General features: G+C 42.1%; 2 protein-coding genes across 4 annotated transcripts in view; one reads left to right on the top strand and one right to left on the bottom strand.

Moving 5' to 3' along the window:
• IREB2 (iron responsive element binding protein 2) overlaps positions 1-18,378 on the bottom strand; it is a 44,483-nt gene extending 26,105 nt beyond the window's left edge. Inside the window, exons 1-5 of the mRNA XM_061595232.1 lie at positions 18,167-18,378; positions 14,245-14,334; positions 7,050-7,215; positions 4,009-4,146; positions 2,718-2,921 (exon numbers count right to left, since the gene is read on the bottom strand). Of these exons, the coding sequence (XP_061451216.1) occupies positions 2,718-2,921; positions 4,009-4,146; positions 7,050-7,215; positions 14,245-14,334; positions 18,167-18,185 (617 nt within the window). The 5' untranslated portion in view covers positions 18,186-18,378. The remainder of the gene's footprint in view (positions 1-2,717; positions 2,922-4,008; positions 4,147-7,049; positions 7,216-14,244; positions 14,335-18,166) is intronic.
• Positions 18,379-18,454: 76 nt separating this feature from the next.
• MAN2C1 (mannosidase alpha class 2C member 1) overlaps positions 18,455-18,974 on the top strand; it is a 38,498-nt gene continuing 37,978 nt past the window's right edge. The window contains exon 1 of one of the 3 annotated variants that reach the window (XM_061595234.1): positions 18,455-18,527. The gene's annotated coding sequence lies outside the window, so the exon portion shown is untranslated. Of the gene's footprint in view, positions 18,585-18,974 lie in introns of all 3 variants that reach the window. The other 2 variants (XM_061595233.1, XM_061595235.1) reach the window with 2 other exon arrangements.

Genomic DNA, 18,974 nt, shown 5'->3' with positions numbered 1-18,974 from the left:
ATCTTCATATCTGATCTTGTTACTTCTAATTAGAACACCAGTAAGGTGACAAATCTGTTACATGCGGCTTCAGGAACCTCACTTATTTACAAAAATTTAAAAAGAATACCTAGAGGTAATTCTACTCTGCCTTTCCAACAATGGAAGTCAGATATTCTATTTTTGTTTAATCCCAGTCAGTGACTATGAATATTTCTGCATGTGGCCAATTATCAAGTCTTTCTGGAGAATTTTAAACAGGCAGACTAGAACAAATTCATGCAGGATGATGCTGTCAAACTTCTAAAACCTGAAATCTATTACTACCAAATTGTACTTGGGGTGGGGTGGGGGCTGGCAGTAAGACTGAGAGAAAATTCCTTTCAACAGTTTGTGTGGTAGTCTGAAAATCAGCTTTGTATTATTGCCAGGCTTCAACAAATTCACTTGCCAAGGTGGGAATCACAAGTGAGGTGAGGGGCCAGTCTTCTTCCCAACTTTGAAGCTGCAGAGGATCATCCAGACAGCTGCCCTGGTTCTCCATGGCTTCCCCAGGGCTGAAGTTGGGAGGAAGACCAGGGGTGTTGAGCTGCTGCATGGCCAATGTGCCTAAAGAGTCTTGGCCGCACAGGGTCAAACCAGCAAACACCACCACCACCTAACCCCGTTCCTACTCTGGAGCATGAAAAGTGGGCAGGCATGTTGGAAAAGTGGGGGAGGGGAGTGGAAATGTTGACCAGTAAATGGTTTTATTTTGGGGGGGGGGCTACGGCTAGTAACTTTTGAGGGATTAGCAATGCTACCTAACACTACTGCACATACATGGAAAATGCAACGCTACCAAATGCTGAAAGGTGCTGCCTTGTTTGCTTTCAATTAGGGACTACCTTTTAAATGTGCCTGCTGATGAACAGATGTCTATGACAAGAGTGGACATGTCTCCATGTAGGATCACAGTGAGTGCCTATTTAGTTCCTGTGACCAAGGGTGGACAGCATTATGCTCCTGGTAAGCCCATAAGCAGCATGTGAGCTTTCTCCCAAGCTCTACTGCCCAGCAACTGGAACTGAGGTACGTTGCCTTTGAACATATACACAGCAAACAGCACTCACAGAAATCCTCTATGAATTTGTCTAAAGCCAGTGGCTATCGCCACATATTCTGGCTAAGTATTTCACAACTATGCATTGTATGGAGAAGGACTTTATTTTGTGTGTTCTGAATCTACTGCCAATCAATTTCACTGGCTGACCACTAGCTGCAGGTGTTATGAAAGAGGGAGAAATGTTTCTCTAGCCACTTTTGGCACATCATGTTAAACGTCATAAGCCTCTCAACGAGCTCCATCCCTCCAGTTACCTTTCCCCCCCTAAGTCTGGCCCATCTCTCACTGGCCTGGTTTGCCCGCAATCGCCCACCATAGTTTGGCTTGCCATGAATGAGCAAGGAAGGACCACCCGATTCCCTATGTTCCATCTCGATCTCTGAGATCTTCTGCACTTTTGGTGGCTCCCCACATCCCTGAGGTTTGGTTGGCCTCCACCAGGATCCAAACCTTTAGTGAGGCAGGCCTTGCCCTGTGGAACTCCCTACCAATAGAGATTCAAGAGGAACCATGCCTCCTTTCTTTCAGGCATCTCCTGAAAACTGAACTTTCTAAACAGGCCTTTTAACATGATCCTCCCTCCCCCCATAACCAATACAGTATTACAGATGATTTTATTATTCTTTTTAATTATATATTTTTTGTTTTTAATTTCTTTATGCCTTTGTAAGTTGTAAGCCGCCTTGATGTACTCTATGAAAAGTGTGGCCTATAAATAAATAAATATGCTGGTGCACATTGCTCAGATCAGGTAACTGATTTACCATTAATGTGTGAACCAGTGCTCATGGTTTGAAGAAGAACAAACTATGAGCACTGGATCACACTTCAATGCTAAGCCAGCACTCTGGTTAGTTTCCTTCCAGCTGGGGAAAGGGGAGAGTGGAATGGGCATGATTTGAACAGCATTCACCAGCACGCTTGTTCATTCATGCTAAGCCAGTTTGGCTTACCATTCCATATGAACCAGGCCTCTCTAGAAGTCTTCCCAACAAGAAAATACACAGCAAAAGCGGGATGTTATCTGCACACTGGAAGTGGCCCTTTAGAACTCTTATGTTTGGCAAAATGTTTTAAGCAGAGAAGCTGACTAAACAAATCCGAGAATAGCTGAATATAAGGATATTTGCTCAATTGTATACTTTTATTTAGCAGGGAAATGGGCAAGGCAGTTGTGGGATATCACCACACATGGGATTCTATGGACTGATGTGCTTGGATACTTTCCTACTCCTATACATTTCATGACAATACTTTCATACTCATGAAGAGGACAAGGATTTTTCTCTTACATTTGCTTTTGTAAAAAATGATGTATCATATGTTTTGGGTTAAAAAAGAAAAAAAAAGGAAGTGACCCTTCAAGTAAAAATATTCTTGCCTGGTTAAGCGTTCACTGCAGCAAAGGAAGCGCCTTGGACTATTATCGTCAGCCAATCTGCCAATCATTTTTGGATGCCAGCTAGTACAACTAGAAGTGTTTAGTATCCGATGAAACAGTACTTGATATTTAGCTCCACATTAAACTTAACATATGTAGTACAAAGAGGAACTGGACACAAACCCTAACAGCAGCATGAATGCTCATTTGCAGGAAAAAAGGGCAAAGGAGGAATTTAAAAAAGAAGCTTACTCAGGCACTGGTTGAAGATGAAAAGGGCACAGCAGAGGTGTGTTCTCAATCTGCCCAGAGTTACGGCTTGACTCTCCATCACATGGCCCTTTGCAGCTGGACTGGCCTCTGCATGGCAGCTTCCGAGGAGCTCTAAGTGGAGAACATTTTGGTGGTGGCCTTTGTGGATCACCACCTCCAGGATTGGGAGTATTCTGTATTGCACTTTAAAAAAAAATGGTAAAAAATCCATTGTCTTTACTTTATCAAATGATTTTAAACCACTAGGTGTTCACAAAATGTAATATATTTATTTGTTTTTAAAAAACAAAAAAACGCAAAATTAAAATAGCGAGACAGTATTGTATCTCCTAAGAGACAAGAGACACTCAGGGTTTGATAAACCTCGGCAGACAATCTCAGCTGGGGAATATCCACCATGCTTATGAGTCGCCCAGAACTGCTGTCAGCGCGGTGCACTTTAGAGTCAGGGTGGGCAACGGTGGCTCTTAGCCTGATTTCATGAGGGGGACAATGGGCCATGGGTGGAGGTGGGGAGGGAAAGGTGGCAGACAGAGGGGTCAGAAACAGGGTGCCCACCCACTTTTGGCTCTAGCCCCACCCAGCAAGCACACCTCAACACAAGGGAGCCAGTGTGATGTACTTCACTGTTAGAGGTTGGATTAGAACCTTGGAGACCAGGGTTCACATCCTCACTGAGCCATGAAGCTCACTGGGTAATTTTGGGCCAGTCACTGCCTTTCAGCCTAACCTACAATGCAGGATTGTTGTGAGAATAAAATGGAAACAGCAAAAACCATGTGCAGTACCTTGAGCTCCTTGGCGGAGCAGTGGGATATAAATGTAACACCAACACCCAAAACTGCTTTAGATTGTGCTTTGTGCTTATCTTAGTCACACCAATGGAACAGAGGAGAGCAGGTAATAGTCTGGCACACAGGTTCTACACATTTTACAGGTTTATAAGTCCAACTCAGTATCTTGACTCGACTCAAAAATTACAGTGATCCGGTGAAGGTTTTGCAGTAATACTGCCAAGTGCTCCTGAACATGGGAGGCTAAAGAAGTTGTCATTAAGTGTAATGGCAGACTTTCAGTAGACTTAAATGGAGAATCATTCAGCACCGATTGATTTTCTCTGCCAAGATGACAAACTATATGACATGCATGCTTTTCCAGGTAGGAACCTTAAGTTCATTTTTGCCCAGACTCTTCACACAGGGACCCACATTCTACTACCACTACTACCCCCCGAAAAAAGAGTAAAACAAACCATCTTTACAATAAATACCATTTACTGAAGTCAATCTGCAAAGAATGGTCCACAGTGAGATCTGTTGGGCAGACAGGATGGACTTTTGTAGGATCTCCTCCAAGATTTTTCACTGCTTCCCTCATAGCGGCAAAATCCACTATTGCAGGAATTCCACTGACAAATGGGATCGATGTAGAAATATTTAGTTGCCATATGAAGAAAGATCTTTTATAGCCAATAACACAGGCTCCATAATGTATTGACAGAGCATTAGATGAACCCCCATGATAGTTCAAGAACATATAGGCAAACATTTATTTTATACCACAGAACATCCATTCACAGAATAGTCTGGGTCAGACAATCCTCTAAATCCATATTTTGGAGAATTAGAAAGAAGCTGCAGGCTTGCACACTGCATCTTCCTTCTCACATTTTTGTTTCCCTTTGAGTTTCCTTTCTGTCACAACACTTGAATCAGCAATTACGGCTTATAGTGGGATGTCTGCCTTCAAAACAGAATTGGAAACCCAATTCAAACGGCAGTTTCCGGTTCTAGAGGGCATATGCAAACAAACATCATAACTCTAGTTTGCACCAAACAGAAAATGAAAGGTGATGTGCACAAGAGGAAAAGTGGAAATATGTCAGCCTGTGGCTTGTTTCTACCCCTCTAAACTACTCTTTGGATGGCTGTTTGCACTATGTCAAGGTGTTTACCTGGGCCTAAGATGGGGTGGGGAATGTTTTTCGCTCCAGGGGTCAGATCCACTCTATCAGCCAACTTTGACAAATGGGCAGGGCAACCCACCTGTCAATCAAATGGTGTTACCATGGTGTCATGTAATTGCCACCTGGGTTGTCCTGCCCACCTGTCAAAATCCCTTGAGCACAGTTCCCAGGCATAAGGGGCATTGCCAGCCCTATGGAGCCTCATGGGGTGGCTTCAAACAGCAATGCTGGAAGGGAGAAGAGGTTTCCATTGAATAGAAACTGCTTCCCCCGCTCTGAGCAAGGCATGTTCCTAAGCGTGTGTTGTTCCTTTGAAGCCCCGCCCTTATCCACCCCACACCTGACATCATGTATGCTTCAGGCATAAGGTGAGTAGGTGTAGCCTAGCAGACCAAACCGGGAGGCCTGGTGGACCAAATTTGTAATTCTCAGCACCCCATTCAAGGCAACGCCGCCAGCAATTTCAAGACAATACCATCACAAGAGGCAAATCCCATGTGATTGATTTTATCTAACACTATCCCTCACACTTAGTTCCTAGTGAGGGGTAAGGCCACTTGATACAAGAACATAAGCTCCCTGAACCTCCTCCTCAAGCCCAGGTTAGGTCTGGCTATACTAGAAGGCAATGGACACATCTATCCCTTGCAACGAGTTCAGTACAAGTAGATGAGTGCTTACAATCTTGTTGATCTGATATCCAAAGCTGAGAACAATGGGCCTACTTTGTTATGCTTCTGATGACCTAAATAGTTTCTTTCCTTGATTGCAGCATACATCCATGCTGCTGGAATTAATTTGCTAACAGACATACAAATGGTTAAAGGCATTATTAATTCTATGCCAACAGTATTTTGCATTACACAGAATTCATTTCTGAAACAGAGAGAAGATTGAAGGAGTAAATCAACTATAAATTGCCATTGTTTTTTCTGTGCTTTGAAGTGTTTTGTTTTTATTTTTAGTGGACATAAGCCACCTTGATTTAGATTCAAGAAAGAAAGGACACAAATCCAATTAATAATAATGTCAACACACAACATGTAGGATGGTAGGGGAAGGGACTGTAGCTCAATAGCAGAGCACATGCTTTATATACAGGAAATCCCAATTCAATCCTTAATATCTCTAGGTAGGGCTGGGAAAGACCTGTCTGGAGAGCAGCTGTCAGCCTATGTAGACCAGACATGGGGAACCTCCAGCCCATGGGCCTGATTAGGCCCAGCAGGAGTCTCATTTGACTCACAAAGGCATTTCCCCAAGCTATATCCACCTGCCCCAGGTGTGGAGTACGAACAGGCGCAGGACTTGCATTAGGCACCTTTTAAATCTGGTGCCAAATACAAACCCTGCTGGGTTCAGTTACACTCCAGAGTTCTTGATTTAGAACTCCAAAGTACAGCCAATCCCTGCCAAAAGGAGGGGAGGGGCTTGGAAGTCATCACTAATCAGTGGATTGGCAGTGACTTCAAGCCTCACAGGTGTGGTTTGATTCAAGCTTGCATCTATAAAGGAATCTTTGAGTTCAAGCCAGGCTGCAAAGGAAAAATGGGTCGCCTGAAGCTATGGGAACAACAAATGGTTTAATGTGTGTGTGGCAGGGGAAGACCTCAGGATCTAGACCACTGGATGGATCCTATTCCTGATCTCTGATGTCAGCAATACTGAGCTAGACAGATGGTCTGACTCGGTGTAATGCTGCCCCAGGCTCCTTCGGGAGGAAGAGCAGGATATAAATTGAATAAATAAAAAATTTTGTGATGATGATGCAAATAATAAAGGAAGGGCCGTAGCTCTGTGAGTGAGCATCTGCCTTGCATGCAGAAGGTTCCAGGTTCAACTGCTGGCATCTCCAAGTAGTGCTGGGAGAGTTCCCTGCCTGAAACTCTGGAGAGCCACTGCCGGTCAGTATTGGCAATATTGAGCTAGATGGACCAATGGTCTGACTCAGTATAAGGCGGCTTCCTAGGTTCCTATGGCAATATACTGGTAAAAACCTATATTTACATATATATATGTATGTAGAGAGACAGTAAAATAATTAGCGTAAGATGGAAACTGAAGTGGAGATGCCTAAAAGTTCCTGGGCCATATGTGAGTATCTAGACAAACACAGAGCAGTGTTAGTAGCACAATGACACCCCATTATTTCAACCACTTTTCCTAAACAGACATGCACTGGGTATTAAGTAGAGTTGTTGCCAATATAAACCTACATGAATAGCTGAATTTCTGACTATCTAAACACTGTGATGGTCTCACCCTAAACATTTAGATAAAGATTGCACTGCTTGTAGAACTCATTAGATCTACCTAAAATATGTAACGAGGAAAATGTGCCTTACGTAAAGTCTTGGAGGAGGACTCTGGCAGGACAGAAGGGCACTTCAACACTGCTCTGTTTCGCTTTCCAGTCTAAAATGTTCATAGCATCTTCTTCTTTCACAAGGAAGCCATCACAGTTACGGATAGCAGCTTCCAACAGTACCCGTATGGAATAAGGCAGGGTATCTACACAAAGATAAAGTAAATGAATTGGTCAAGTAAATAATTTGGCACTGGTTTGCCTGTGTATAGGCTACTTCCCAAATTACAAAATGGTTACAGCAGATTCTCCAGCTACTCAAGATGTAAGCTCTTTACAAGCAGGTAATAAAGGGAGGGGCTATAACTTCCTGGTAGCTCACATGGATTGTATGCAGAAGGTCACAAGTTCTACCCCTGAACCAGGCAGCAGGCTGATGGGATTCTCCACCTGAGACTGTGGAGAGCTGTTGTCCATCAGACTAGATGGACAAATAGTCTGACTTGCTATAAGGCAGCTTCCTACATTCCTACCATACAGGAGAATTCTACTTCATAAAATGCAAAAAGAATAGAAAACTCTAAGGGGAGTAAGAATTGGGCTGTTTCCACTTTTAGCCCAATCTAGACACAAGACCAGAATTAATAAAAATATTTACACATGCTGGTATTCTTGGCTTTCCTTTTCTTATGGTTGAATACAGACCAGAAGTTGGAGCCTATATCTTCCTCTCTTGGATTTTCAAAACTGACAATTGTCTGAACTACATGCAGCTCATTCCAACACATGGGCTTATTATAAATAGCATGGAAACTGTGATATGTTTCATCAACTGAACTAGAGATGTGAAGATGTGAAAAAAACAGAAAAAATGTTTTTCTGAGCCTTCACATTTCTAAACTGAACCTTCAAACTGTTGTTAATAACTATCAACGTTGATCCACAGTTCAGAGCGAAGTGTCCTTAGTAGCAGAGTTAAGCAAACCAAAATAGCACACTCATTTGCACCAATGCCCCCAAGTAAGTGAGCTACAATGCAACAATTAATGCAACTTACTTTTATTCATAATTAACAACATGCATAAGCTAGTACTGATAGATGCAAATATGGTGAGAGCAGATTAAACAAAAATATTTCAGGCTAGGTGGAATTCCAGAAGTGGTGGTTATTCCATTAATTTTATTTGCTAGTCTAGCCCATCCTTCCTCAACATGGTACCGCCAAATGTTGCTGGACTCCGATTCCTATCAGCCCCAGCTAGCATGGGCAAAGTTGACTGGAGTTGTAGTTCAACAGTATCTGAAAGGTACCAGGTTGGGGGATGGCTGAACTAGTCTAACAGTTCAGTATCCTTGGGTGTCATAGTAACAGGTCAATAAACACCAGATAACATTGCTTATGTTAATTTAGAAAACTATTCCAGCAAGTGATGTTGTTTTGTTAGCCAGATCTCTTCAAGTTTGAGTTTCCTGACTTTTTGTTGTGACAAGAACAATGACTGACATCTTGAGAAGCGAAACATTTCTCCAGTTCTTCTTACTGATATGGCTAAATCAAGGGACTTCATATGGTTGTTAAACCCATGTGTGTCCAGTAAAAACATATTGCTTGTTAAGTCCAGCATGTGACAATAAAATGGTTTCATGAAAATCTTAGTATTGGGGGAAAACAGAAACATTGATTATGAAACCATGAAGGGCTTGGATTAAAAATCTAAGTGGATGAAAAGCAATGGGAAAAAAGATTATTTCTCATATTTAAGTTGCTTGTGCAGCATTGAATATTTTACATTCAAGAGATACTTTCCTCCTTGACTTGTCTGCTTGAGGAACCCTATCACACCTGCCCTGGAACCCTTCTACACTACAGAAGATTATGGAAGCATAGTTCAGCAGTAAAGCACATGCTTTGCACTCAAGAGGTTCAATCCTTGGCATTTCCAGCAGGGCTGAGAAAGATCTCATAGAACCTGGACAGCTGCTGCTAGTTAATGAAAACAATATTGGACCATTGGTTTGACTCTGTATAAGAAAGCTTCCTGTGTCCATGTGATTCTGGGGCATCTTCTAAGGTGCACCTGTTCACAGAAGGTATTGGTGAGGATTTTGCAACCGTCACGTCAGAAAAAGCTAGGAGTTACTCCACTTAAAAATAATTCACAATGTTAAATAGCAATAAAGTAGATCAGCAAAATGGGACGGCACTAACTAGCAAGTTTAACAGGTCCATATACTGGTTTTTCAGCTTTGGAGACCACAAACTGCCGCTGCAGGGCTCACCAGCTTCATTTAAATTAGTTGGCCTTTACAAGGCAGACAGCATAATTTTTCCCTCATTAAGTGATTCATCCAAAAGGCTAACCAAAAGAAAAGCTATTTTGGAATCGGAAAATGTGTTTCAAATTGAAGCTGCCAAACAGCATAACAAATTCTGTATACCTCCTACAATTTCCTCCTTTCATTTGGGAACATGGACTATTGGTGGATGTCCAACCTGTACTGGATGGGGTTGCACTCCCCCTGAAGGAGCAGGTTCGTAGCCAGGGGGTTCTCCCAGAATCATCTCTGTCACTTGAGGCTCAGGTAGCCTCGGTGGCATGGAGTGCCTTCTACCAACTTCGGTTGGTGGCCCAACTACGTCCCTATCTGGACAGGGATAACCTGGCTTCAGTTGTCCATGCTCTGGTAACCTCTTAAATTAGATTACTGCAATGCACTCTACGTGGGGCTGCCTTTGAAGACGGTTTGGAAACTGCAGCTTGTGCAAAATGCAGCAGCCAGATTGGTAACAGGGACCAGACGGTCCAAACATATAAAACAGATTCTGGCCCACTTGCGCTGGCTGCCTGTATGTTTCCGAGATCGATTCAAGGTGCTGGTTTTGACCTATAAAGCCTTACACGGCTTGGGACCACAATACCTGATGGAATGCCTCTCCCGATACAAACCCACCCGTACACTACATTCACAATCAAAGGCCCTCCTCCGGGTGCCTACTCCAAGGGAAGCTGCGAGTCTGGCAACAAGGGAGAGGGCCTTCTCAGTGGTGGCCCCCAAATTATGGAATGATCTTCCTGACGAGGTGCTCCTGGCGCAAACACTGTTATCTTTTCGGTGCCAGGTCAAGACTTTCCTCTTCTCCCAGGCATTTTAGCATGTGTTTTATATTGTTTTAAATTTTTAAATTGTGTTTTAAATTGTTTTTTAAAAGATGTATTTTTAAATTGTATATGTTTTTAATTACTGTAAACCGCCCAGAGAGCTTCGGCTATGGGGCGATATACAAGTATAATAAATAAATAAATAAATAAAATATTATGCAAAACTTCTCTAACCAAAGAACTCAATTATTATTGTCAAGGTTTTAACCCTAACATACTGTTTGTCCACGAGTGAATCCCAACTTTCAGTATTTCTATAGTGAGATCTCAGAATGCATCAGAACAAAAGGAATCAAAGGCAAGATGTCATGGCTTGAATGTGTTTGATGCAGAAACCTTAATGGAGACACAGGTCTAGGTCTGGTCAACGCCTGGATGGGCAACTGCCTAGGAATCCTATATACTTGCTTTGAGTTCCATCATGGAAAAAAGACAGCATATATATGAAAAATAAATAATCTGAGTTATTGATACATTTCTGACAATAATTAACAAAGAAAAAGTGGATAGAGAAAAGTTTTTCTCCCTTGCCAATAGCAGTAAAACCCAGGCTCATCCAATGATCCTGAATTGTGGAAGATTCAGGACAGACAAAAGGACTTCTTCACATAGCACATAGTTAAACTGTGGAATTTTCTGCTATAGCATGTGGTGACGGCCACCAGCTCAGATGGCTTTTAAAAATTAATGGAGGATAAAGGCTATCAATGGCTATGAGTCATAATGACAGTATACTATCTCCAGTAGAACACGGTATTGGAGGTAGCATGTCTCAGAACACCAGTTGCTGGGGAACAAAAGTGGGGAGAGTGCTGTTGAATTCATATCCTGCTTGTGGGCTTCCCATGGGTATCTGGTTGGCCACTGCCACTGTGAGAACAAGAAGCTGGACCAGATGGGTCTTTGGTCTGGAGAGCAGAAAGAAGCACACTCTGCCCTCCATCATCTTTTTCCAGATCTGCTTGCATATCTGTACAAACACCCATGAACCTGTATTCTACATGCTTATTTATGGAGCTACTAATTTGGAGATTTTTACCGGAGACAACTGTGCATCACAGACATTATTGCATTAGATAGGATTGCCTTAATAAGCACCATTATTACCTTGCTTGGGAAGAAATTAGCAGTAACTTACTAGCCCTGATGGCTATGTTTCTCCCTGCACTGTTGGAGGCAATACGCCTCTGAATACCAGTTGTTGGGAATCACAAGTGGGGAGAGTGCTGTTGCATTCAGGTCCTCCTTGTGGGTTTCCTGTAGGGATCTAGTTGGCCACTGTGAGAACAGAATGATGGACCAGGTTGGCCTTTGGTTTGATCCATCAGGTCTTTTGTGTTCTTAAGGCCCAATGATGAACATCCAAGTATGATTACTTCTAACATTCCGTATATTCATCACTGGAACATAGCTGAGGAATGTCAATTTTTCATGACTGACTGGTGGGTGCTTCTTGAAATCTGTCTACTGGAGGTCCCTCTTGTCCATCAAGGTACTCTTCTTTAACAGTTCTCACTTAGTTTAGTTTGTCCCCATTTGCACAATGCAGCCGTTCCCCTGAATAGCTCCAGTAGATTCTTAGACAGTCACAAGACTTCTACTGTGTAAGAATGGTCAGAATCCAGATCTTGACCTATATTTATTTATTTATTTTTATTGCTCTTAGCAAGTTTCCTTGCTCAGTAATCAAGGCTCTCATGTGTCATGAGCAGCAGCAGCTGGCAGTCTTCAAAACTCGAGGACAGCACCTTTGTTCTTGGTGGGACAGCCAGACTGCAGCCTATTTACACACAACAGAGAACCTTCTGAAAGGTGATAGCAGGCCTTTGACCAGTTGCTTAGAAACTCAGTACTGGGCTGCTAGGTCTCTTTCACCTAGCTTCAGTTAGACTTTTGTACTGTTCTGTGCTTTGCCTAACTTCTTTATCTCTTTGCTCTACAGTTGACCCTATGAAGAAAGAAAATCATCTTTGGAGAGACTAAGCCTTCCTCCTGTGCCTTAGTCTTTTACTTAGGCCTCGTGTTCTGCTTCTGAGGCAGGCTACACATACATATTCTGATCTTGCATATTCCTAGTCCTTATCTCATCAACAGCCTGCCTAGTCTGAATTCCTGGTGTTGGACCATGCCTGTCCTATTATAGGTCTTTTGTTCCTGGCCCTCTTCTGGTAGAAAATCTGAGCTAGAAGGATCCATGGTAAGGCAGCTTCATATGTTCATAGATCTACTGTTCAAAAGCTAAAAACAGAAAAACTGTTTGCGTTCTGGTTTTATAGAAGATAACAGTTGCAGGCTACCAAAAGCCATGTTGAACAAACTGATAAACTAAAGCTGTAATTCTATGCATGCATACTCTGCACTAAATTCCACTAAATCAGCAGAACTTTCTTCCAAGTACACACACATACAGAATTGCTCTGGAAATATATATCAACTATGAATCAGAAATACACAAACTGTATTGCTTAACAATTTGTTTAAACTAAACAAGAGATATACTAGTGACCTAGTTAGCACAGAGATTAAAAGTAGTTCTATAAATAACTGCATTTTGAAAGTTTTCATAGGCTTTGCATGAGCCAAGGTGGGTTAAATAGACATATTACTGAAGCAATTCAGGTGAAGCATCTTTCCTTTATAAAACCCACCTTAACTCTGTTTGAGTTAATGACTCAACTGCAGTTAACTGCCATGGAAGCCATGACTTAACTTCTACCTAGAATGTTAGCAATCTGCAGAACGGTAAATGCAATCCTAAGCATGTTTACTTACAAGTAAATCCCACCAAGTTTCTGGGACAGACTCCCCTAGCAAGTATGTTTAGGCTTACAGTAATACTGCTAATTTTTTCCTGTTGCAGAAAATTATAGTCAGGGTAAAGGACTTAAGCCACAACTCACCAGGTGGTATTTTTAATAAAGTTCTGCTAAAACGAACAGAGGCTGCTTGGGATTCATGACTATTGGCCCTGTATATGCCAGAGGCTCTTCAATGGAAACTAGCCAATGCATGTAAAAAAACCCTGGCTGCTGCCGCCACCACCATCACCCTGGTCAGCTGCAGGAAAATTAACTACCTTTGGGCCGTAACTAGGTTGTACTGTAACAGATCTATGGGGAAATTCAAAGCAATTGCCCTAGGGTTGCCAGGCTCAGGGCCTGAGAATGATTCTGTATCTTTTAAGAGAAGGGAAATGCAGCCAAGTACAGGTTTTCTTGCAACAGTGTAATGGGAAAAACCACAAGGTGAAATTCTCCCTTCCCCCTGCACAACTTGTAAAGCTACAGAAGACCTCTTGGAAGCTGGGCCTTGCAACCAAGAGGTCTTCTGTATCTTTAAAAGTTGTGCAGGGGGAAGGGAGAATTCCACCTTGTGGTTGTTCCCATTACAGTGTTGCAAGAAAACCTGCACTTGGCTGAATTTCCCTTCTCTTAAACATACAGAATCATTCTCAGGCCCTGAGCCTGGCAACCCTAAATTGCCCTGATATATGTGATTTTTCAACTAACTCAGTGGTGCATAGCTCTTGTCCATTAGGGCTGTAATCCAATGATGAGTTAGGTGACCCTGAACCCTTTGAAATCAGTGGGCATAAGAATGTGAACTCTACATAGCATTGCACTTCATATTATACTAGGTAACAGAATTTGGTCTCATCTCATTTCAACTCTCATCAAAACAAAGTTCCTGGAAATAATTAGTCTAGATTATGAATACCATGGGAAAAGGGCCAAAATATGGCTGCAATCCTAATCTCACATGGGAGTAAGCCCCAATGAATTCAATAGGACTTGCTTCTGAATAGTCAGGGTGAGCTTGTGCAGTAAATGGCTAGCTTTATGTATTAGGAGCAATCATCTCCAGGGAAGTGTTCTCAGCATGCAACAGTTATATACGGGATATATTAGTGTCCTAAATCGAGCCATCCTTTCCAAACATTTCTGAAAAGAAACCCCAGAAGTTTAAGCTAGCCTATAGAACAATGGCATTTAAATCTCATGTAATAAAATATTATAGAGACCACATTATTAATTAAGCCATATTAATAAAAAGCAATTAAAAAGTAATTGTTACCATATTTGGCGCCTCCCAGTTTAGCAATATTGTAGAACTTCTTGTCTGTACTGTCGTTCAATGGTTCAATCAAGTGCTGGAAATGGCAGGCTGAAAGACAAGTCATACGGATGATTAAGAATTATATTATTATTTATAATAGTGCAGATTTAGAATAGTGGAAAAAGGGAGGTAACTACTGACCTTGACTTCTTATAAAGAAGAGGAAGACAGGCATATAGAATAGAATTCTATTCACATTTACCCCTAAGGTAAGCTCCACTGACTGCACTGAAACTTACTTCAAAACAAACAGACAGAATTGGACTATAAAGTTGCATCTTTACTTTACTTTGGTATGTGATACTAAATCCATTTGCTTTCAAATAAGCATGCATAGAATTGGCCTACTCAATTGGGTCTCATGTTGCAGCCTGGGGCTAAAGTTGGGCCCCAGGTCTGAAAAGCTTGAAGGATACTGATCTAGACAAGTGGTTCCCAAACCTTTTTCCCCACAGACCACCTGAAAATTGCTTAGGGTCTTGGGGAATCACTTAAAAGTTTTTTCTGCCTGTTGTGGGAATGGTAATGCATTGTTCTCGATGCTGTATGATTTTTAATTGTATTCTTATTGATTTTTTTTCATTCTTGTATTTTACTTGTATTACAATTTGCATTCCATTGAACTGTAACTTAATAAAATACAATATGAGAAACAATATCCATACATTCCATAGAAATAAAATATAAGAAATAAAAGAAACAATAAAATACAATTAAAAACCAATATGAATATTTAATATTTAATATGGACAGGCTCTGGACCACCTGAATGAAGCTCATGAACCACTGGAGGATCTAGACTGTACCTATGAATAGGAACACATTGTAATTATATTAACAAAAATAGGATGCAGTATAAGCAGAAAGATCTAAGTGGGAAAACATGAATACAATTATCTGACACTTAAATCTGCAAACTGATGGAAATAATGCATGAAAAGAGCTTTTAGGACTTAGTATTTATCTTGCAGTTTCCCTCTAAGAATTTTTATTAAACAGACCTTACTTGCGTGCCCTGTTCATTTCAAAGGCCTGGTATGAACATAATGCTAAACTATTCTGTAGCCTTATGTGCATAAGCCTTGGGGCCCATGAACTCCTCCCTTCTTCCAGTATGGGTCACAAGGAAGACACTGGAAGCTTTTGCTTCTGTTTTCAACTTTGTCAGCCATAACTATGTTTTAGGGAAACAAGTTAACTTTGAACTGTGGTTTATAGTCCTGGTTTGTATTCCGTAAATCAAAGGTAATACTAACCATAGTTCTCACCTTGGACAAAATGAGTAACTGTGGCTACTCATTTCAATCTCCTCCTCAAAGATCACTCAGGCTCATTCCCATAGCAATGAACTGTGGTTTAGTATTATGTCTGAATGCACACTTACATCCACTTAGGATGTTTGCTTAGGAATGCAGCTTTAAACATTGACAACATGTTTATATCTTCTACAGTAGATCAATACGGTATTCAAAGCATTTATTCTAGCTGTACTGAACTAGAATTCTAAGGGACATAGGGCAGAATATAGAGTGGCTTTGCACAATCTTCTGCTACTAACTAATGAGCAGTGTAATAGATCAAATATGTTCATTCTCTTCCAGTCCTCCCTCAACTCTCCATTCTAATTATACAACAGCTACATTTGGAAGCAGTAACATCTGGAGGAATAAAAAAAGCTACATTATAATTTAACTGAGGGGATTTTTTCCTGAAACAGGAACACATTATTACACAAACAGGTCACAATTCAGAGTTCAGTACACTTCGGCTACAATGCACCTGGAAGACAGACGCACTGAACAGAGCAAGATTTAATTCCACGGACACATACAAGAACTGTGCTGTTAAGCCCACACAAATCAAAAGCTTAACACTAAAAAAAAACTGGATTGTAACTTTGCCATTTTACTGCCCCTTGATTATTTAAAGGCCAGCATCAATAACAAAGAGGCTAAAGTTGAATCAAGAGTCTGCAGAGCCAGAGTTCATGACTGATTTTTATTATACAACACATAGTTTCATTATGGCCTTTAAGTGGCATTTACATACCTCATAACAGACTATATAAATACAGCATTAATTTTCTTTACAACAGTAACCACACAAGTCTGATTATATAATTATAAAATATTGTTTTCATTAATATGTTCCAGATTATTCATATTTGAGTGGCTTCAAGCAATTTGTGGGGGAAATAAAGTTAAAAGGAAGAGGGTACATCATCTTTTTTTAAAAAAAGATGTTATTAGAAGCACAAACCAAAGACCTTTCATCTGAAGGCTTGAGCTATATACATTCCTCTCCTGAGAAGGGGGAGAGGTTGTGCCCATATCTACCAGAAATGCTAATGTTTGTAAGTGATGCAAGAGTTTTAAACTTTTAGTAACCCAAGACCTTTTTAATGAAAAGCTTTCCCCAGACTATGCTGACACACGCTGTATCCAAAGAATCCCAGGCCATTTTGCAAACTTGGGCTCATTCTCTGGTGAGGCCATTTTGCTAGTGGATACTTTTACTCCTGACACTAAAGACTCCTCAGTGAAGAGAATCACCCCCAGCTAGTTAAGATTACTTCCATTTCTGCTATTTGAGTGTACACATCTCCTGTCACCAGACAGGGATGACAGCTGGGGGGTGGAGGAGTGTGTGTGTGTGTTGGGGAAGATTAAAAGGTGCAGGAGAAACAGCACAGACCAGCCCCTGCATATCCTTTTTACATGCTGATCTGCACCTACCAAACTACAAAAATAATCAGGCTCTTGCTGAGCAGGAAGGCATGCAGAAAAAAATGACTAGCAAAAAGAGAAAAATAGATAAACGCAGTGTGGAGGCAAGCATGAAAGCTGATACATGGGGCACAGAAGACAAATGTTTGTTGCATTGTCTCAAATTCCAAGCACTATGACCTAGTTCTCACTTGGGAGAGGGCACATTTTAAACCTGTGACAGGGCTGTATCCATTCACATTGTGTGAGAGTGTGTGTAGTCTGACATAATTGAAGGCTCTTTATCATCCTCCATACAATTTAACTCCCTGCATATAGAAACCTAGCTTGACAGAATAAAGGCTTCAGCCCCTTTGACATTCTAGCTTTCTGTGTACAGATACTTGTGTCAAAGGGCTTTAAGCCTTTACTCTGACATGACAACACCCCCTTTACAACATGCACACGAACAAAATACATCCTCCATGCATATAGAAAACCAGAGTACCAAAAGTCTTAAAGCTTCTCCCCAACATGCCAGTTTTCAATGTGCAGAGGATTTTAAAAAAAATGTGGAGTATTCTCTGCCACAAACACCCACACCCTGCAACCTGTAGTGGTACAACCTGACAAGAGGATTACTTCCCCCATGAAACCAAGGCCTCTGCCTCTTCTATTCCTTAGATTAAGAGGGGGGAGGAGTGAAAAGAATATACAGAGAGCATTCAATGATTTGACCCTACCCCACCAGCACATCCCTGAAACCTCAAGTGGTACAGTTCTGGCAGACCCCCTTCCCAATGCAAACAAGGGCGATCCCTTTGCTAGTCCCAATATTATTTTGAGGGGGGGTGAACATAAGAATGAAGATGGCTGACAGACCCCACCCCCTTTTAAGGCCGGGAACCCCCTGGGATGGCGGGGGGGGGGAGAGGAAAAAGGAAACAAGAGGCAAGCAAGATACAAAGGGACAGTTATACAGAAAAGGAATAGGAGAGGTTGGGGGAGGGGAGAGAATGGGGGTCGGGGGGATGAGGAGGGTCTGACGGGCGGGGATGGGAGGGTCGGAGGAGAGGGGAGAGGAGGAGCAGGTGGCGACGGCCTGAGGAAAAAAAGAGGGAAAGCGCTTAAGGGGGAGCGCGACCTTCACTCCCATCTCCCCGTTTTAAACTGACCTGGCCCGGCCGGCTCCATATTAATTCCTACAGAAGGAGATTGTGATGGGAGAAAGGATACAGGAGGGCGGAGGGGAGTATGTGGGAGGGGCGGAGTCGTCCCCTCAAACACCGCGAGAAAAAAAAAAAGAGTGAGCAAAGGAGATAACAGGCTCTCTCTTGAATGCCTTCGCCCAGTCCCCCCAGTTCCCTCATTGGGCCCCCCGGGCTCTCGCGAGAGCTCAGGAGCCACAAAAAAGGAAAGCGGGTCGAAATCTCGCGAGGTTTTGTGCATTTTTTTTAATCCCCTCTCTTCCCACCCGCCACATTTGCTCCTTCTCCCCCGGGAACGGAGGAGGGAGAGGAGGAAGGGAATAGAGGCGTAAGCAGAGAGGGCGCAAATCTCGCGAGACGTGAGGGCTCGCTCTCTTTATATATGGTCTGTTATATTTGTGAAGGGAGGAGGAGAGGTGGTAAAAGACGTTACGATTCACCGGGGGGGGGGGGCGGGGATCATTCCCCAAGTAAACATGCAGATAGGGTTGGGCTGCGCTACTGCAATTCACTGTAGCACTCCTGAGCCTTAGAGTAGGGCCCACTGAACACAATAAAGTTTCCTCCTGAATCAACATGTACAGTATACGATCGGGCTGTAAGGCTGCCATCCTATACACACGAACCTGAGAGTAAGGCTGCAATCCAATATACACTTGCCTGGGAGTATGTTTCCGTTGAACTCAATGGAGCTTACTTCTGAGTAGACATGTATTGGAGTGCAGCCTAAGCTCCATTGAACTCTGTTGGACTGATAGAAATTTGCCTTATACCG

This window comes from Rhineura floridana, chromosome 14 (assembly GCF_030035675.1).
Source record: "Rhineura floridana isolate rRhiFlo1 chromosome 14, rRhiFlo1.hap2, whole genome shotgun sequence".
Taxonomy (NCBI): Eukaryota; Metazoa; Chordata; class Lepidosauria; order Squamata; family Rhineuridae; genus Rhineura; species Rhineura floridana.
This window is presented reverse-complemented; position numbering and strand designations above follow the sequence as displayed.